A 22,119-nucleotide genomic window follows, 5' to 3' on the forward strand; every position below is an offset into this window, starting at 1 on the left:
ACCAGCCATGATCATATTGAATGGCCTTCTCCTGCTCCTATTTTCTATGTTTTTTAGTTTAGTGAAACAATCCTAATTTAATTATTAAATGTTGTACAGCCAGTATTTTATTACTGCCAGCAGAATTTGATGGTTGAATTGAAGTCTTCAGGTCACTGTCATCCCTCTGCTAGTTCAGAATAACAAGGTGTCGACTGTTTTCTGCTTTTCTTATGATACAGCCAGGATGGTTGGTGGCACGGTGGCACAGTGGTTAGCACTGCTGCCTCACCGTGCCAGAGACCCGGGTTCAATTCCCGCCTCAGGTGACTGTCTGTGTGGAGTTTGCACATTCTCTCTGTGTCTGCGTGGGTTTCCTCCAGGTGCTCTGGTTTCCTCCCACAGTCCAAAGATGTGCACGTCAGGTGAATTGGTCATGCTAAATTGCCCGTAGTGTTAGGTAAAGGGGTAAATGTAGGGGAATGGGTGGGTTACACTTCAGCAGGTCAGTGTGGACTTGTTGGGCCGAAGGGCCTGTTTCCACACTGTAATGTAATCTAATCTAATGGTGAGGTCAGGGCTGATGTGATTATCAGTGAGTAAAGGTGATTGATGTAGAATGATAAATTGCATTGCATTGTATTTGTTAATGTGTTGTGGGTGTTACTGACTAGGTTCAGCATTTTTTTTTGGTCACAGCTTTATCAGGTGCATCAGAAGGCTAATGAACCATGGAAGTTGAAATAACTGTACAGAGGCCAGTCTTATTTATTTCCCCATCCATAATTAACCTGGAAAGTGCAGTGGTGAGCTGCCTTCTCAAGTTGCTACAGTCCTCAGGGTGTAGGAGTACTCATAGTGCTGTGAGAAAGGGAGTTTCAGGAATTTGACTCAGCAACAATGAAGAAGTGAAGATATAGTCTGAAGTCAAGATAGCATGTGACTTGGAGGAGGACTTGAAGCTAGTAGCGTTCCCATATATCTGCTGGTCTTGTTCTTCTAGATGGTAGTGGTTGTGGGTTGGAAAGCGCTGTAGAAGGAATGGGCGGAAACTAGACATCTGGTAGCCATAAATCCAAAGTCATTAACCGGTGCAGGATTGAGCTCGACTGTGTCACTTCCTTACCATGTGATAGCCTAGTTTCAGCTGTGGTTCAATGGGGATCATTCTCACCTCTACATTCTGTGTTCAAGCCCCATTTCCAGGGCTTGAGTACAAAGGAGAAATGCTGGTGCTTCTAATATAGGATTGAGAGAGATTGAGAGAAAACAGGTTTTCTCTGTTTGTTCAGAAGGGTGTAAAATATTTCATGCCACTATTTCAAAGATGAGCAGGGATTTAATTTCTTGGTGTCTTGGTCCTCAATCAACTTGATGAGAACAGATTATCTGGTGATTACCATCGAAATGTGTGATCTGCACTCTTAGGAATGCACAGCAATTGAACATAACTATATATGGAGGATAGTAAAAGAGGACAGCTTGGAGCACTACACTGTCATTCTGGCTCCATGCGAATAAAAGAAGAATACAAAAGATTCTGGAGATCTGAAATATAACAGAAAATTGCTGGAGAAACTCAGCAGGTCTGGCAGCATATGCAGAGTAAAACAGAGTTAATGTTTCAAGTCTAAAGAAGATTCCTATAGATGTGAAATGTTAATCCTGCTTTCTCTGCAGATGCTGCCAGACCTGCTGAGTTCCTCCAACAATTTTCTGTTTCCATTCAAGCTTCATGTGATCTGACATCATTATGTCATAACTCCATACTCAGCACGTACTGAGTAGTGATACTTAGCATAATGATATATTCAACCTTCTACAATGACCGCATTGCTAATCATGGGAGCTTACTGGTTGCTGCATTTCCTACATGAAAACCATGACCACGTTTTGGAGTTGCTCTGTTGTCTGCAAAGTGGACTTCAGATGTCCAGCGGTCAAGGTAATCTCAAAAATGTTTTTGTGTTCCCTTCCAAAAACCTCCAGATGTGTCCAAGTGAGTGGCACTCTCACTTTGTGAGTCAGAGTGTTCAGGGACGACAGTTCCTTCTGCAGGAAGTTGAGTATAAAATCTCAAATGAAATGTTTCCTAAGACCAGGCTAAAATTTTTCACAAGTTTGAACCTGTCTGAAGAGCAAGGGTGGTGCCTTGAAAGGCAGAGCTGAGAAAGGTACAACTTTGGCTCCTTCACGACTTCCCTATTTCAAGAGTCGAGTTAGGTTGTTATCCTTGGGTTTCTCTTTTGCTTTCTGTTGCAACAACCTGCATTTATATAGCACATTTAACAAGGTAATTCATCCACATGATCCATATAGGAATGACATTTGACCAAGCCACATGAGGAAATAGAAGGACAGAAGACCAAATCATTTGGTCAAATGACAGATTTAAGGAGCATCGTAATTCACACGTGAGGGCCTTGGAAACTAAAGGCAGGGCCTCCATTGGTGATGTGATTAAAATCAGGTTGAAACACTGAGAACAGCTCGCATATTCATGTTTATCAGTTCCTGCTCATCAGGCTTGGGAACTTTTCCAGTCCCCTGCTTAATGCCAACAGTCTTGTCAATCACCCCAGGAGAAGGCTTGCCAAACAGCCAGAGTAGGGATGAGGCCTTAATCAGAACTCAAGTCCCCACTAATACATGAACCTCTCGTTCCTCTTAAGAAAAAAATTTTGACTTGGCTGACGTATTTTCAGAATCCCCACACTCCTACTCACATCATTGGCTCTTTTTCATGAACTTTCAAGGCTGCTATTTTGTGTTTTCCTCTTTGAGGAATAGTGGAGAGATTAGGGATTGATTCTCAGATTGATTATCAGCCTAAAGTGAACCACATTGTGACCCCTTCCATCCTGGGATAGGACTTGAACTTAGACTTTCTCACCTTGATGTAGGGATGCTACCACTGTACTGCAAGACCTCCCATGTTACTGGCTCTGAAAACATTTAAAATAAGCAAAACTCAAACCCTTAGTGTTGATGATTATTCCCTGATCACAGACACAAGTCAGAGAAGACTGACGATTTTGTCTATCTCCATTCCAGAGCTATAGATAGAGACGTTGGAGGCTCCAACATTCTTCTCAACACACGGCTGATTCGGGAACCTTTCCTGCCCTTACTGCCTGTCATCGATGTGTTGGGAAGAATTTACAGATTGACCAAAATAGGTTATGTATCATTTTATGAACTTCCTTTGTCCATCAAGTCCTGCCATGAGGCTCAAACTCAACATCTGGCTCAAATGCAGGAATGTTGCACACTGCACCACAATGTTACTTCCCATTTACTTGTCCTCTCCCATCCATTTTATTTATACCATCCTTTTTCCCTCTGACTTTCCTTTACTCTTCTGTCACACACTGCCTCGTTGCAGGGTCCACAAGTTGGTACAGTGCCCTCTAAGCAGCAGCCATCATTGTTCTCTTGTACAGGATCAGTCAGTGAATGCTGATGTCTGAGATAAGGAAGCATTTCAGGTAACACTGCCAATCCAAATACCCATCTCGTCCCTCAAGTGGGCATTAAAGACCCCATTTCCCTAATTAAGTAACTCACACTGAATGTTCTGCCCAGTGGCCGGGATAAATCTTTATCCCTTAAGCGACATCACTAAAACAGATTTATTACCTGATGGTGATTTGTGGGACTTTGCTGTGCACTAGTCATCTGCCATGTTTCAAGAACAAAATAAGAATTAGGAGCCCTGGAACTTGCCAGACTATTCCTAAGTTTACAGCAGTTACAATATTTAAACATTCTTCATTAGATGTCAAGTGATATTGAGGGGGTGGTGAGAGTAGGGAAGAACCTTTATGGTTGTGAAACATCTTCAAGTTTAAAAAGGGCTTTAAAACCTTTATTTCATTCAAGAAAGAAAATTACTTTGAATATTGCTGAAAAAGGAGACTGGTTACCAAAAGGCCTTGCACTCACCAGGACATTTATAAGAATGCCAAGTTTCACATCAATCAAAACAATTTATACAACAGAAGGACAGGTGCTGACTCGTTGGCAGATCAACTCTGGCCAAGGCAATGTCATGGAGAAAGCAACAAGAAACTAATGGCATCCCAAGCTCCTGTGTAATTCGGAAAAAAAAAAGACCAGGCTTGAACGTATTTCTTTTGTTTGCAGAGAACGGGATCCTGTATGTGAACGTGTGTCACTTCTAATACATGTAAATGCATTATGAAATTCAGGTACTTAATACCCCAGAGGTGATTTGCATTTAATTTTCTAGTTTGTTGATAGTGATGGTGAGCCCATGTTTTCTGTTTCATTTCCAGGCCCTTTGAAGTCTAAAGTCGGAGCTGCCCAAAGATTTGCCTCTTTAATTGATGATTGCTTCCTTCAGTGCACACTGACAACTTAAATTGACTGAATCTCCATCTTTACGCTGACAACTTCTGAAACTCCTAACAATGAAATATTACTCTTTGCAGTTCCTGCCTAAACCTCCATCCAGGAAGTTGTGTCCTGCAGAACAGCCCTAGACAGTAAACTACCTTCTGAAAATCCAATGGTGAATTTAATTTTTAATTAATGCAAGAGTCAGATAACAGACTATTACGTCACACCCCTCCACAAGTCACAGCGCACACAAGGCCAAAAGTGTTAACAGCTAACCCAGACCACATTTAACATGTGAAACTATGTGAAGTTAGGAGAGAAAATAAAATCTCTGTATGACCACCCTGACGATCACATGCTTTTTTTAATTAAAAGTAAACCACTTCAAAAATATATCGAAAATATTTTCTGTCGAACTGAGTATTCCTGCTCACAGAATCAGTCTTCAAGTCAAGAATAGTGTAAAATTCTTTTGTTTTAAAAAAAAGCAGTACAAATGATTTGAATTTTTAAAAATTTTCATGCCTATTTCTGTGCCAAAAAGAAACTTAATGGGAAAATTAGTTAACATGCAGTTTTATTTGCTATCCTTGTATTACATTCCTGTGTTAAGGTTCAGGTTGTACTGATGTATCTGATTTTGTACAAGTCCATCTGTTGTGCAACAAACTCCATCAGCCTTCTATCTCCACACTTTTCTTCAAGTTGATAAAGTTGTAGGGGTACCAAGGATTCAAAAATGAGTTTAGGGAAGTTGCCGGTCCTCAAGAACCTGGTCTCCAACTCTCATAGCAAGCGTAGGTTCAAGTCCGAGCTGACCCCTGACATGATTAGCTCGCCATTGGACGACTTCCGTCACACAATGCACGTAGGCCGAGGTGGAGATGTGTTTGGTGACACTTCCTTCCTCAGTGACCATGGAGGGGAGAAGGCGCGTGAGACTGCTAAGTCCAACCCACTCGTCCGAGCGCTGAGGAACGTCAGGAAGTCACCGATGAGGAGCCGCAATAGTAGCCGAGAGATGTCGCCTCCACCAGCAGTGTCCCCAATCATTAAGAATGCTGTCTCCCTGCCACATCTGTTAGAGACAAAGAATGGGTCAGTGGAGCGACTGAATTTCAAAAGCGTGGTGTCAAGTCCAGGAGTGATGGATGGATCATATGGTAAATTCCAATTAACTATTTATTCTTCCTTAGTCTCCTTCCATTCTCTTTTTTTTCTTTCTTCTATGATAAACACCAGAGGTTAAACTACTGGATTGACAAAATTCACTCAGATACAGTCAGTTTTATCTTTCGTTCACACATCACAAATTCTAACCACATTTGTTCCCTCATCCACTCAAGTGCTCTCCAATTATATATATTTTCTAATTAACCTATTCAGACATATTGCTACAGACCTCTGCAGCAGGTGGGACTTGAACCTGGGTCTCCTGTCTAAGAGGCATGGATGCTACCATTGCACCACAAGAGCCCTTATTGTCCCCCAATTATTTTTATTTATATTTGAAACTATTATCACATCACCAACAGCTTTTTCCCACCACCAACTCACCCATGGTATTTTTCATCTATTAACCACCAACAGTATATTACCCATGTTTACCAATTGTTCCCAAATTAACCTTCAATAAACAGATAAACATCACATGATCCCTCATTCCATTTAATCTCATCCTAACAGAACCTACAGGATAATAACACTTAACCTGCTCAATGCACTCTCTTCAACTTCTTCTGTGTCCTCTCAAGCTCTCCTTTTATCATTTGTATTTCCCTGATCCTTTACCCTCAACCTCTAATCACTTTTCCCTTATCCACTTCTGTATTCCACCTGACCCTCTGTCCGCTTCCCCTCCCTCTTAACCTCTATCACTCCCTCTTCTTTCTGCACTTTGTAAAAAACTTATATTTTCATTAGACTGGGCCTTTGGATTGTTATAATAAAAGTAAGAACAGTAGATGCTGGAAATCCAAAACAAAAATAATTCCTGGAGAGCTCAGCAGGACTGGCAGCATCCGTGGAGACAGAATTATTGTTTCGAGTCCAGTGGCCCTCCTTCAGAACAGTTCTGAACGTATACCACATTTGCCATCTCTCCTGACCACCCTATACTGCCAGAAATACCCTTTCCCCTTTTATCTTCTGTTGTTCCATCATTTAAATCAGTGAAACACATACTGGCACTTTAACAATCCAACTCGTTTGTACGTTTCAAAATGAAGGTGCCATATGACCATACCTTCATTTCCAAGTGTTTGTTTTTTATTCCCCATTTGTTCCCATTCTTAGCTCCATTGACTCCTCTTGACCTCTTGGTCAGAAGATTATCTCACTGGCTTGGCTGACACCCCATGTCACATCAGCAGAATTGTTGACCTCTTGAGATACCTTTAAGTCAGAGCTAGATAAGTTTGTGATTCGTAAGGGGATCAAGGGTTACAGGGAAAAGGCTGAAGAAATGGGAGTTAAGAAACATATCAGTAATGATCGAATGGTGGAGCAGACTCAGTGGATCGAATGCACTGCAAAAACTCACTAATCATCCTCCAACAGCATCTTCCAAACTCCCGATCCATCTAGAAGGACAAGGGCAGCAGGTATATGGGAACATAACCACCTTCAAGTTTCCCTCCAAGTCACTCACCAACCTGACTTGGAAACAGAGTGCCGTTCCTTTACTGTCACTGGGTCAAAAATCCTGGAATTCCCTCCCTAATGGCATTGTGGATCAACCCTCAGCAGGTGGACTGTAGTGGTTCAAGAAGGCAGAACACCACCACCTCCTTCAGGGCAACTAGGGATGGGCAATAAATGCTGCCCAGCCAGCAACACCCACATACCATAAATGATTTTTTTTTGAACAAAAGGTTAATTCTGCTCCTATACCATATGGTAACGTTTCCCATTTTTGGGCCAGTTTTAGCGTATTGCACCCATAGGTCTTAGTGAGTTTTGAGAATACTTGTAGCTCAGATTGAGGTTCTGGGTGTAGGTTTGCTCACTGTATGAAGGAAATGAACCTTCCAACTCAGCGAGCAAACGTCCATCCAATGCCTTACGGTGCAATCTGAACTCCCAGTCTGCCTCAGCTGTTGCAAACAAGGTTGGGCACATGTTGACCCTAACCAACTCTTTTTAAAGTTAGCATGTGTTTGTATTCTGGATTAGTCTTCCTGACCAAACTCTTGCCTGTTCTTGTTCAGGGTTGGAATCGGGATTCTGCACCCTTCCGAGGTGGTCCAGGTTGGACAAGCCGAAGGAGAGCCCCGCCGCGGCACAATCGGAGAAACGGATGGACAACTTGGACACGGCGGACTTCGAGCTTCCCCGCAACGACTCCTTGCTGTCCTTCAGCTTGGACCTGGGGCCATCCCTGATGGCCGAGGTGCTGGGGGTCATGGCCAAGGAGAGCCCCGAGAGCTCAGCAAAGGCCTGGTCTCCGGTGAGATTTGACCTGGGGGGTTCTTTCCCTCAGGGAAACGACAGCTCTCACGGGAAGGGGGAGAGGGGCTTGTCAGTCGCGGCACGGAAGGGAACTTACCAGCAGAAGGGCGGTGCGGACCTGCACCCCGAGGATCTGAACGGCTTGGGGGGGCCGCAGGACTTTACCTCGGAGCGCCATGTCCTCCGGCATTGCGGCGGCGCCATCAGTTATCCGGATTCAAACGGCGCTCGCGGCACGAGGGGCGGCGGCGGCGCCATCAGTTATCCGGATTCAAACGACGCTCGCGGCACGAGGGGCGGCGCCGGCGGCAGCCTCCGAGCGGGCACGCGGCAGCTCGCGCCGAGGGAGGCGGTTGGCGCTCGCGAGGGCAGCCCGCCAACGGACAGCGTCGCCCCCGGCCGCCATTTTGTCGCCGTGCCGTCGACGGAATCGTGGCGGTGCCGGGCCGCCGAGGAGGAGGAGGAGGAGGACAGCATTAACAGCAGCAGTAGCAGCCCGGGCAGCTGGAGGAAGCCGTCGCCGTCGACCGGGCAACGTGTGCCAGCGGACGGCGAGGAGAGAGGTGAGGTGTACGGGGAGGAGTACAGACAGGGAATAGCCTTCAGCCCCCTGAAGACTGAGGCCTTTGCCTTTGCGGATGAAGATGATGAGATCCGGGTTTAGTTTCTCAGCCCTGACAATAGAGACTCTGTTATCCGTTCATTATTACTGTAGATGGACATATTTTTAAACGGGCATATTTCCTTGTTGTCTTTACAGATGATGTGGAGGCGCCGGTGTTGGAGTGGGGTGGACAAGGTCAGAAGTCACAGGGCTCAAGGTTACAGTCCAACAGGTTTATTTGAAATCACAAGCTTTGTCAGTTGAAGGAACAACGCTTGGAAAGCTTGTGATTTCAAATAAACCTGTTGGGACTATAACCTGGTGCCGTGTGACCTCTGCCTTTTACACACAATTCAGAGAAGGCACCTGAAAAGCCACTCCCAAATTGCAAGGAGCCTCGATGGGTGATGGCATACCTGACATAATGGGAGAGTTCTTGGATTGTGCAGAATTAGTTGTCCACAATGCCAAACTCAGTATCGTTGGAGGGAGGTGGGGAGGGGGGAAGTGAGGAAGGTACGAGGATGAGATAGGAATTGCTTTAGGTGACTCACCCACAAGATGTATCAGTGTTGACTGGGCGGGTTATTCAGGACCAATGTCCCAACACTTGGTCAAACGTTCCAGTCTCATGTGGCCACTCTGCCATGTGGTCAGCTGGTGCAGTGTGGCCCACCCAGTGTTCTGCACACGAGGAGAGTTGGAATGCGGGGGATCGGAGCAGGGTGAGAAAGAACCAGATTCGCATAAAAACAATGCTGCGGACGCTGGGAATCTGAAACAAACCGAGAAAGTGCGGGAGAAGCTCAGCAGGTCCGTCATCGTCCGTGGAGAGAGTTAATTGTTCAAGGCCAGTATGACTTTTCATCAGAAATTGCTGGAGAAATTCAGCAGGTCTGGCAGCATCTGTGGAGAGAAAGCAGAATTAAATGTTTCTGGTCCAGTGACCCTTCTACAAAACAGGGTCTTCTGAAGAAGGGTCATTAAGATCCAAAACATTAACTCTACACTCTCCCCACAGATACTGCCAGTCCGGCTGTGGTTTTCCAGCAATTTCTGATTTTGTTTCTGATTTCCAACATCCGTGGGGTATTTTTCACTTTTCATCAGAACGCAACATTCAAGATTCTGCTCTGAGGACTAGGTGAATAGAAAGCAGATGTTCCCCCAAGCTGAAAGTTCAGTAACAAGGGGGTACAAACTTAGGTGAAAAGGAAGAAGGTTTACAGGGGATTTGACGGAAAACTTCAATGTAGAGGGTTGTGTGAATCTGGAATGCATTGCCTAGGAAGGTTGTAGAGGCGGGAAACCTCGCAACCTTTAAAAGTACTTGATTGAGCACTTGTAATACTATAACATTCAAGATGATGGGCCTAGTGTGGGAAAGGGGATTAGTGTAAATTTAGTGCATTTTTGGCGATAACAAATTTAATGGGCTGAAGGGCCTCTTCTGTACCATATGATTCCATGAATGCCAAAACAACCATTAAACATGCATATATCATAGTATGTTGGCAGTTGGGACGCTTCTCAGGTGCAATAAATGAGTTTGCCATTGACCAGAAAGTGAACTGAAACATTCATTTAAATACTGTAGCTACAAGAGCAGGTCATAGACTGGGAATTCTGCAGTGGATAACCCACCTCCTATCTTCCCAAAGCCTGTCTACAAGGCACAATTCAGAGGGTGATGGAATAATTCCCACTTGCATGGATGAGTACAGCTCCAACATCCACCATCCAGGACAAAAGCAGCTTGCTTGATTAACACCACATTTATCACTTTCCGCATTAACTCCCTTCACCATCGATGATCAGTAGTAGTGTATACTATCTACAAGATCCTTAGATTAGAACTATCTACAATTCAGCAAGATCCTTAGATTAGAACTTTCTAAAGCCACGACCATTTCCATATAGAGGGACAAGAACAGCAGAGACAAGGGAACACCACCACCTGCAAGTTCCCCTCCAAGCCACTCACTATCCTGACTTCGAAATATATTGCTGTTCCTTCACTGTCGCTGAGTCAAAATCCTGGAATTCCCTCTAAGGACATTGTAGATGTACCTACAGAACATAAACTGCAGTGGTTCATTCACCGAGTCCATTCATTGTTGGAAACACCTCAATAAACTCATCCCTTAATCACTGATGAGGGAATACAGCCTTTGGCAATGTAACTTACCCTTTCTATTTTGACTCTTCTCATCACAGTATCTATCCGTCTATGCCACTCCTGCAGACCCAGAGTCTATTACTTTTCTTGGACCAATGTGGTACCACTACCTGTGACTTGATGTAACCAGTATAAAGTTAGAGCCATCTAATGACCAAAACCAGCAACCACTCTGTGACAGTTGACATGGAAAAACTGAAAGGATGATAATTGGCAGTGTGTAATCAAAAACCTAGTAAGGTTTATGAAAAAGAAATTTGGTACCGACATGAGATGTTCCATTAGATATGTGTTTTTCTTTTTTTAGTTTGAGTGTCATTCTTCCATGATCGAGATTGGTAAGAATATTCTAATAATTGTTTACAGGGCTCCTCCCAACAGCAGTAACTTGTCTCCTCTTGGTCCTGTAACTTTTTATATCAATGATGCATACAGCCTGATAACCAGGGACAGTAAGGGCTAACAGTCTGCCAGTTCAATTTGCTATCTTCCATCAAACATAACAAGATCCCTATCACCTCGATGTCTAATATATGTAATTCTCTGTGTCTGACTATATTGCAGTATCTGGATGCATTGCATGTCTGATCTAGTCTCTAAACATTTTTCTCTTTCTCCGACCTCTTTTATGTCTCCTCTGTCCCTCTCTTCCTTCACCCTCCTTGCTCTCACTCCATATTTATTTCTCTCCCATCTCCTTGTTTTTCTCTATTCTCCCTTTCTTGTTGTCTCTCTTTCTCTCTGTCTCTTCCCACTCTCTCTCCTCTTCCCTCGCACCCCCCCCCCCTTCCCCAAGGCGCGCTCGCTCTCTCTCTCTCGCTCTCGCTCGCGCTCTCGCTCACTCTCCCACATGCTGCTCCTCTCCGACTGCCCTTGCCCTCTAACTCCTCCCCCTCCCTTTGGCCCCTCTCTCCACTTTTCCCTTGTCTCTCTCCCCCCTTCTCCCTCTCTGCCTCCTCCCCTCCCTCATGCTTTTCTTTGCCACTCTTTCATGGATACTGTGGCAAAGTTGACTATTTCAACCCTGCCACCCCTGCACTGCAGCCAAGGAGGAGTGGTGAGGTGAGTGTTACCCATATTGAAATTATCAGTCTCTTCTCTCTAAGCTATTCATAGTTGTCTGCATACATCAAAAATGTCCTTTTATCTGTTGCCTTGTCAGTCTGACAACAACACTTCTTGCTACAATCACTATCTCAAGTCTCTATCTGCATGAGAGAATGGAGGAGATTTTTTTTGAGTGGATCTTGATACTCAACTGAGGTCATTCCTGCCTTTGAGATCATTGTTCTGAAAATGTATCAAAACAACAAAAAAATTACTTTGGCAAAATCAAGGGAATAAAATCCTGGAACCATGAAGTGGAAACAGGGAGAGTGGGTTCATCAGCATCTGGAGGGCAAGAACAAGAATTCAGGTGCTTTGGGTAACTAACACACTTTGAAACAAAGTGCTTGTAATTATCAGATTCCCATTCGATTTGTCTGTTTTCAAATTTGCCACTGGGTCAAAGAAAATCGAGATTTGTATTGTGATTCAGCGCAAAAAGAGACCAGTCAGCCTATCATAGCAATTCTAGCTGTTCATTCATTGTGTTGAAGTTCACTCAGGGCATCTGAGTTACTGTGGCAACGATAGTGGCAAAGTGATGGCAAAGGCTTCAGTTTTCTCTCTGTCACTTGGCCAACCAAGAATCCCTCCCTTCTTGCTGCCTGCTCATGGCATCTGTTTGAAGGATCTTCGGGTTGACACTAAATCTAGTTTGGCTGCATTTTCTTGAAACTTAAGTTCCGGAGTGGGGCATGAAATTGGAGCTGTTGGTCCAGAGTCCACTTCTCAACAAGATCTTCTTTGCTCTTCTAAGCCTTTTTCCCTACTGATTCTTTATAGTACTGTCAACCTTGCCCTTCAAGAGTTTTCCATGTCCTTTTATTATATTATTGAATTTGCTTCCAGTACTTTCGTTGTCTGCACATTCTGGATTTTCTATTCATTCATGGGATGTTGGTGTTGCTGGCTAGGCCAGCATTCATTACTCATCCCTAATTGCTGTACTCTCAATTGCTATAAAATTCAGTTGGTTCATTAATGTCCTTTTAGAGAAGGAAATCTGACATCCTGCCTGGTCTGGCCTACATGTAACTCCAGACAACAATGTACTTGACTCTTAACCACCCTCTCAAATGACTACCAAGATGATAAGATCAGGACCACTAGGGATGGGGAAAAAATTATGGCCTTGCCATTGATGCCCATTGACTGTAGGATGCGTTAGGATGTGTTGAAGATGAATGGTGCTGTATAAATTCCAGTTCTCCTTTACTGGTTAAGTAAGAAATTGAAACACTGATAGGAAAGCTTAATTTAAACCTCACTAAAGGTCAGTTTTCGCAAATTCAGTTACACTGAACTGCATATAAAAGCTGTATCAGAACTTACTGAGTGAGCTCTTTGATTGTCACGAGGAGTTGGCTTAATGTTGAGCTATTAATAACTAATTACATACCATTCCTCTCTTTGCTATTGTCTCCTTAAAAACTGTTTGTGGGGAACCTCGATTATCCAGACAAGGTGGGCAGGCATTCAGTTAATCGATTTAAATGCCTTTCCTCTGGAGCTCGGAGTTTTTAAAGTCTGCTCCCCATTCAGGAGATTGCAGCAGCACAAGGTGCGCGAGCCCACGGCCAACACTTCTGCTGCCCGCAAAACGTCGAACACCCCTCCCTGGCCCCCGACACCACCCCTGCCTCCCACCCTCCAACACCAACCCCTGCCCGCCCCATCCCCGTCCAGCACTGCCCCCGCCCCCTCATTCCCATCCAGCACTTCCCCCTCCCCCTCTCCAGGGCAGCCGGACTGGTCACCTACAATAAGACTGCTGTTGCTGCCTTTGTGGGGTAAGTCTCCAAATAGCGCGTGAATAGCGCGCGCACGCACATATTTTTTACTGCAACTTTCTGACAGGTTCCACCTCTGCCCTGTACAAGACAATGATGGAGAGATTATCTTGGTAGGGGGGATTTAGGGTACATTCTCTGGAGGACTCCAGGGAAATTATGGAGAGAGAGAGAAAAAGGGCGGGCAGTCAGTCATTTAGTCACTGTAAACAAATGATGCAATCACTGCTGGAAACACATTTTTGATGGAATGTTTCTGTTGGGACCGCGAGATCTCCTTCGCATAGACCGATTTTTGGATAATTGGTATTCAGATAATTGAGGTGTCCTCATGTACAGTGGAACCTCAAGTATCTTTGAAACATCAAAAAGTGCTTCGCAGGAGTGCTCCAGAGGCCTGAGCTCTAGAAGTGAGTTCAAATCTCAGTACAACTGATGAAATTTAAATTTAATGTAATAAATTTAGAATTGAGGTAAATTTCAGAGTTGGAGTAACCATTAAACAAGTACATTTTTGTACAAACTCCCTCTAGTTCACTTTTGATGCCTTTCAAGAGAGGAAATCTATCAATCTTAACTGGTCTGACTACCTGTAACACCAAAACCCACAACAACATTTAACTGCCCTCTGTAGTGGCCTAGCTGGCCACTCAGTTTCATTAACATATTCAGGGACACTGTACCTACACCACATGGATTCCACAACTTCAAGAAATGGCTCCTTTTTGAGGGGCAGTTAGGGATGGACAACAAATGCCTGGCATTCTAGTGTTGCTTACATCCCTTAAATGAATAAAGATGAAGCATTAGAACAAGTTAGTCCAATGGGGTGCTTTTTAAGGAGGCTAACAAGTTTGAGACTGAATTCTGAAGGTGTGGACACCAATGGGAGACACTAGCTGATTTTTGTTTACATGAGAACTTAAAAAGAACATTGCCTAATCGGTCCTTCAAGCCTACTCTGCCGTACGGTAAGGTCACGGTAGATGTGATTGTATCCTCTGACTGCACTTTCTTGCTTGGTCTCACAACCCTGCACTGCTTTGTCAATCCAGCTCAGAAGATTCAACAGCCTTAAATATAATCAATGACCAGCCTCCTGTGCTTTCTGGGGCAGGGAATTCCAAATACCAATAATCCTTTGGAACAAAATTCCTCCTCATCTCTGACCTAAATGGGAGACCCCTTACATCGAGACTCTCTCCCCTAATTTGTGACTCTCCCACAACATCTCTTCACACCTCCCCTGTGAAGACCTCTCAGAATCTTTACACGTTCAATAAGATCACATCTGATTGGTCTAAATTCCAATGTGGATCCAACCTTTTGTCATGAGGCATCATGTCTGTTAAAATTGCTTATCTGCTGGTATCCTGTGAATTATTCATCAAAGGTTAGTAAAGAGTTGATACACAATCTCTTGTAGATATTTTCTTATTAGCCTGTTCAAGCATCTCTTGAGCAGGTGCTGCACAATGCTGGCTAACCTACTTAGTCTTTTCCAGCATTTGCTGTTCCCACCCCTCTTTGTGGGTTTGATTAGTTAAATATGGAGTGCCAGCACCACCTGGAGTTCTAATGAAGTAACTACAGGGGAGGATCCCTGGCTTTCAATGTTAAACAAGAACTGAGGATACTTAAGATCTGAAATAAAAACAAGTTGCTGGAGAAGCTCAGCAGGTCTGGTAGCATCAGTGAATTCAGAAACAAAGTTAAGGTTTGGAGTCCAGTGGCCCAGATGCTGTCAGACCTGGTGAATTTTTCCAACAATTTCAGTTATTGTTCTTGGATTAAATATCCCTGACTATCAACATCACTGTCATAGTAATTTGACAGTAATTTGCAGTTATTAATTTTATTCTCTCATTCCACCATGTCACTCATCCATGCCAATTTCAAAAACTCAATATGTAAATTCCAACACCAAGATTTTGTGGGTGGGGTTGATGTGTGTTGATTAAGACAAGGACCAGAGCATATTTTGTCATTTACCTCGGGGGATGATGTTGCACTGTAACAATCACAAGGTTCAAGCTGACCAGGAAACCCTCCAACTCTTATAACCTACCTGTGGTGTATCAAAAGGAATTGCAGATTGATACCCAACCTGTTTGGCTCCATTGTGACACACGTTCCATGAACGCAAACCATCTGGCCCAGAAATACAGGTGCTACCCACTGCCACAAGACCTTCATTATTCCAGTTGCAGACAGAATACATATTGTCCATGAAATTAGTTCTCCTTTATTTTATTAGTAATTCTACTTCTGCTGCTGGAATATTTGAATGCTACTTCTGTGGAAATGACATCCATTTGAACAACAGTGGCTCCTAATCTCAGGGTTGTTATGCAGAAAGTGAAAGGGATGAATTGTATGGTTGCAACGCTTAATTAATCTCCCATATCCCTGCATTCATCAAATTCTGGACTCTTGATTATTCGATGGTCATGCCTACAGCTGCCTGAGTGCCAAAATATAGAATCCCTTCCCGCCGCCTAGACTTGTTTACTTCTTTAAGGTACTCCTTATAACCCACATCATTAACCATATTTTTGGTCACCTGTCCAAGTATGACCTCTTGTGCCATGGTGAGAACCTTTTGATAAGTCTTTTTGAAGCGCCTTGGAGAGATTTGGCTACATGAACAGTGCTATATAGATGCAGCTTGTTGTTGACTGTGATTTGGGCTTTGAATGGAGGTGTTGAAGGATCTACACAGGAGCTGAATTTCATTGCCATAGTGTGATACAGCACAGAAAGAGACCATTTGGTCCAAATAGTCCACACTGACCATGTTCTCAAACCAAACTAGTCCCACTTACCTGTGTTTGGCCCATATCTCTCTAAACCTTTCCTACCCACGTACTTCTCAAAATGTTTTTTTTAATGTTGTAATGTACCTGCATCCACCACTTCCTCTGGCAGTTCATTCCACATTCCACCCATTCTCTGTGTAAAAACGTTGCCACCCTTTTTTTTCACCTCTCACCTTAAAAACATGCCCCCTAATTTTGAACTCCCCACCGTAGGGAAAAGATCCTTGCTATTCACCTTATCTATGCCCCATATGATTTTATAAATTTCTGTACGGTCACCTCAACCTCTTGCATTCTAGTGAAAAAGGTCCTGGCCTATCTTTATAACTCAAACCTTGCATTCCCAGCAACTTCCTAGTAAACCTTTTCCAAACCCTCTTCAATATAATAGTATCCTTCCTATAGCAGGGCAATCAGAACTGGACACTATACTGTAGAAGGGGCCTTGCTAACATCCTGTATAATCTCAACATGACATCCCAACTCTTATACTTGAGGCTCTCAGCAATGGAGGCAAGCATCTAAATGCTTTCTTAACCACCTGTGACACAAATTTCCAAAAATAATGTATTTGAACTCCTTGGTGTCTCTGTTCTTCAACACTATACACCACCCTACCATTGATTGTATAAGTCCTTGTTTGTTTTACCAAAATGCAACACCCTGCATTTAGCCAAATTGAGCTCCATTTGCTGCTACTCAGCCCATTCACCCAATTGATCAAGATCTTTTTGTAATCTTTGATAGACTGTTCACTGTACCACCGATTTTTGCCTCCTAACCATGTCGCCTAAATTCTCATCCTGATTTTTTAAATAAATGACAAACAAAAGTGGACCCAGTATTGATCCCTGTGGAACACTGCTGGTCACAGGCCTCCAGTCCAAAAAAAAAACAACCCTCCACCACCAACCTCTGTCTCCTACCATCAAGTTAATTTTGTATCCAGTTGGCAAGTTTTCCCCGAATCCCATGTGATCTAACTTTTCTAGTTAGTCTGCCATATGGAACCTTGTCAAAGACTTTACTAAATTCTATGTAAACAATGTCTACAGCTCTGCCCTCATCTATCTTTTTGGGATACTACTTCAAAATACTCAAGTTTGTGAGACACTATTTCCCTCACATAAAGCCATCTGACAATTCTTAATCAGTGCTTGCCTCTCTAAATGCATGTACATACTATCTATTAGAATCACCTCCAACAACTTACCACCACTGAAGTCAGACTCTCTGGTCTGAAGTTCCTATGCTTCTCCTTAAGTCCTTCTTAAATAAACCTTAGCAAACCTACAGTCCTATAGCATCTCATTCCAGTTTCAATGGGCCGAATGACCTAATTCTACACCAATGTCTTATCGTCTCATAGACTGAGCATCAGTGTTGAGTTTGTTGTATTGATGGAAGTAATCTTGTATCCAAAGAGGGGCTGCTGAAAGGATGGTCCTTCCCAAGAAGTAGACACTATAACATGTTTCTTCATGTCCAGGACTGTGTGTAAGGCATTAAGTGGTCTCCATAAAGCCAAAGAATTTCTAATACCAATGTGTTCTGCTGTCCATTTTCTTTTCCTCCTTGCTACTTGTTCTAGCACAAAGATTCCTCTGTCTAGTAAGGATAAACCTCAACCTTGACTGAAGGGGCCTGAGCCATGGAGATGTTGCATGACTAATTCTCTCATCCCTCATTGCTGTTCCAAGATAGGTTTTAGGCAAACCCTATTGTTCCCTCAGCATGCACAATTGCTCCAGTGCAATTGTTATGGTTTGGATCACTTTGGCTTTCAGTGCATTAAGCGTAGAAGGTGCTCAAAGGACTTCATGGTGAAGGTGGTAAAAGTGATAGAATCTAGGTGATTATGAGGAGTGGTCAGAGCATATTTGAAAGCAGGACTTCAAAAAGGGATGGGATTTGTAGGCTAGTTCTATACCGTGTGGTTCTGGATGTCTGCAGAAGAATGGATTGAGGCTAAAAGAACATTTTGGGGAAAACATCCCAGCATAACAACTCCACTACCATTTCTAGGTCTTTATAATGTGTCAAGTAACACACCTTGGGTCAACTTACTTTGAAATATTTTGCAAAAGGTGGAGTGATGGAATTCACAACAACTCAAAATAGAATTCATACATTTGTGGGTCTCAGACCCTTCTACCTAACATTCAAACATCCCACATTTGTATAGATTTGCATTAGACTAAATCAAACTCAACTCAGCAATGGGGACATGAGAAATGAAGAGCATTTTAGAAGTATAAAATAGATCTACTTCAGACTGGGATTCGCCTCCGGATCTTCTGATCAGATGCCAAATACTCTAAGTGAGAGAGCTGTGGTGAAAGAAGGACCACTGCCTTTCCTCATTAGCTTTGTAAAGCTCCATTTAGATACCACTTCACGTCTACACTATAGTTGCAAAGAACAACACTACAATCTGCCATTCCCAGTAATCTACTTAGCAACCTTATTTTGATCTAATTGTGTACAATGTATTCTTAACTGTGTCTGATATGTATGTTTTAATAACGGGTCTGATTGATGTGATATTGGCTATGATTATTGACATGTGAATACAACCAGTATCCTGTAAACAAACCAATACAGGTCTATATTTAAATCTTTTACCTTGTGCATTTATTACTCTTCATCTATAATAAAACTTTTATTCTTTCTTTTGTGTGTTCGTGCTTTTGTTTGTATTTTTGCCCCAATAATTCCACCTTAGAAAACAAGATTCACCTTTTAGTTTTTTGGTTCACAGAGAGAGGTAGTCATCCAGTTGCTGAACCATTCCACCATTCATAGAATATAAAACATAGGCGGAGATGGTCAAAGGCATTAAGTTCCTAGGAGTGATGATCATCAACAATCTGTTCTGGTTCACCCACATTGAGGCAATGGTCAAGAAAGCACAATAATATCTCTGCTTCCTCAGGAGGCTAAGGAAATTTGGTATGTCCACAAGGACTGTTAGCAATTTTGATAGAATATTTTCAATAGTACATCCATCTAGATGCATCACAGCATAGTATGGCTACTGATCTGCCCAAGACCACAAGAAACGACAAGAGAGTTGTGAACACAGCCCACTCCATCAGGCAATCTGGCCTTCCATTCATCTATACTCCCTGCTGCCGCATGAAAGCAGCCAACATTGTCAAAGACCCCTCCCATTCCGGTTATACTGTTTTCCATCAGGCAGAAGATAGAGAAGTTTGAAAGCACGTATGAATAGCTTCAGGAACACCTTCCCCACTGTTATTAGACTTTTGAATGGACCTCTCAAATATTAATTCTGAGCTCCTTCTCTGTGGCTGTAACACTGCATTTAGCACTCTGTTCTGCTACCCTGATGCACTTTGTATACAATCTGCCAGGATAGCATGCAAAGCAACACTTTTTGCTGAATCTCAGTACACATGACAACAGTAAATCAGTCAATCATAGGAACAGCCCCATCAACCCACCATGTCTCAGCTGATCATTATGCCATTCTATTCCAATCTTTCAGCTTGCGCATGGTCTATATCCCCTTATTCCCTGCTTGTTCACGTGTCTGTCTAAGTGGCTTGAAAATATCACTATCACATCTGCTTTTACCATCTCCACTATCAATGCATTTCCAGGCATCTCTGCTGTCAGTGCATTTCCAAGTACCTCCCATCTGTGTAAAGAAGTTGCTTCACACATTTGCTTTAAACTTGCCCCCACTCACTTAAACCTTTATCCTGTTGTGTTTGAGATTTCCACCAGGGATTAAAAAAAACTCCTGACTATTTGCCCTATCCATACCTGTCATAATTTTATATACTTCTATCAAGTCATCCCTCAGCCTCCAGAGTTCTAGCAACCTCTCCTTATAACTAATACACTCCAATCCAGGCACCATGCTGATAAACCTCTTTTGTACTCTATCCTAAGTCTCCACGTCCTTCCTATAGTTTGGGGACCAGAACTGTACATAATACTCCAAATGTGGCATCAGTAAAATTTTATGCAGGTGCAACATGACTTTCCAACTTTTGTACGCAATGCCCTGCAGAGGTTGTCAAGAATGCCATACACCTTTTTTTTCCCACCTTATCCAGTTGCGTTGTCACTTTCAGGAAGCTATGGACTTGCACCCCATGATCCCTCTATATATCTATATATAATATATATCTCTATATATAATATTGTAGTACCCTGGGAGTGTTGAACAGAGAGACCCAGAGGTTCAGGTACATAGTTCCTTGAAAGCGACATCACACGTAGACAGGGCGATGAAGAAGATGTTTGGCATGCTTGCCTTCATTGGTCAGGAAATTGAGCATAGGAGTTGGGATGTTGTGTTACAGCTGTACAAGACATTGGTGAGGCCACTTTTGGTTAGTACTGCACACTTATTAAATTGGAAAGTGCACAAACAATTTATGAGAATGTTACCAGGACTGAAGGGTTTGAGTTACAAAGATAGGCTGCGACTTTGTTCCCTGGGGTGTAGGAGATTGAGGGGTGACCTTATAGAAGTTTCTAAAATCAGGTGAGGCACAGATCAGGTGAATAGCAAAAGTCTTTTCCGCAGGGTAGGGGACTTCAAAACTAGAGGGCATAGCTTTAAGGTGAAAGGAGAAAAATTTAGAAGGAACTGTGGGGCAATCTTTCCTGTGGCAGTTTATTCCACATACAAACCATCTTCTGTGTGAAAGTAACAGAGGTGGGTATAATTACAACATTTAAAAGATATTTTGATAGGTACATGGATAGGAAAGGTTGAGAGGGATATGAGACTAGTTTAGTTTGTGAAACCTGGTCAGTATGGATGAGTTAGACCGAAGGATCTGTTTCCTTGCTGTATGACTAACACAGTTTTAAAAACATATGCCCCTCTGAGAAAAAAAAATACTTCATCTCTGGTTTAAATGGGTAATCCTTGATTTTTAAACAGTGTCTCCTAATTCTAGATTCTCCCATAAGTAAACATCCTCCTCACATCATGCATGTCAAAAACCCTCACGATCAAGTCACCTCTTATTCTTCTGAACTCTAGCAAGGACAAGACTAGCCTGTCCAACCTTTTCTGTTATGATAACCCACCCATTCCAGATATTACTCTGGTAAAATAAAACAAACTGCCGATGCTGAAAATTTGAAAACAAAACAAATTGCTGGACAAAGTGACCAAACAGGTAGATGAGAGTTAGCCGGCTGATGTGGTGTATATGGATTTCAGCAAGGCTTTCGATAAGGTTCCCCACAGTAGGCTTTTATACAAAATGCGGAGGAATGGGATTGTGGGAGACATAGCAGTTTGGATCAGTAATTGGCTTGCTGAAAGAAAACAGAGGGTTGTAGTTGATGGAACATGTTCATCTTGGTGTCCGGTTACTAGCAGCATACCGCAAGGGTTGGTATTGGGTCCACTGCTATTCATCATTTTTATAAATGACCTGGATGAGGGCTTAGAAGGGTGGGTTAGTAAATTTGTGGACGACATTAAGGTCGGTGGAGTTGTGGATAATGACGAAGGATGTAGTAGGTTGCAGAGAGACATAGATAGGATGCAGAGCTGAGCTGACAGGTGGCAAATGGAATTTAATGTGGACAAGCGTGAGGTGATACACTTCGGACGGAGTAATTGGAATGCAAAGTACTGGGCTAATGGTAAGATTCTTGGGAGTGCAGATGAGCAGAGAGATCTCGGTGTCCATGTACACAGATCCCTGAAAGTTGCCACCCAGATTGACAGGGTTGTTAAGGCATACAGTGTTTTGGCCTTTATTAATAGAGGGATTGAGTTCCAGAACCAGGCGGTTATGCTGCAGCTGTACAAAGCTCTGGTACGGCCAC

The 22,119-nt window shown here is 43.1% G+C and overlaps 1 protein-coding gene across 3 annotated transcripts in view; it reads left to right on the top strand.

The window, feature by feature from the left end:
* LOC140489289 (uncharacterized) overlaps positions 1 to 18,962 on the top strand; it is a 33,789-nt gene extending 14,827 nt beyond the window's left edge. For 2 of the 3 annotated variants that reach the window (XM_072588674.1, XM_072588676.1), the window contains exons 2-3: positions 4,278 to 5,504; positions 7,551 to 18,962. In XM_072588674.1, the coding sequence (XP_072444775.1) occupies positions 5,081 to 5,504; positions 7,551 to 8,455 (1,329 nt within the window). In that variant the 5' untranslated portion in view covers positions 4,278 to 5,080 and the 3' untranslated portion in view covers positions 8,456 to 18,962. Of the gene's footprint in view, positions 1 to 4,125; positions 4,191 to 4,277; positions 5,505 to 7,550 lie in introns of all 3 variants that reach the window. The other variant, XM_072588675.1, reaches the window with a different exon arrangement.
* Positions 18,963 to 22,119: the final 3,157 nt, after the last annotated feature.

This window comes from Chiloscyllium punctatum, chromosome 18 (assembly GCF_047496795.1).
Source record: "Chiloscyllium punctatum isolate Juve2018m chromosome 18, sChiPun1.3, whole genome shotgun sequence".
Lineage (NCBI taxonomy): Eukaryota > Metazoa > Chordata > Chondrichthyes > Orectolobiformes > Hemiscylliidae > Chiloscyllium > Chiloscyllium punctatum.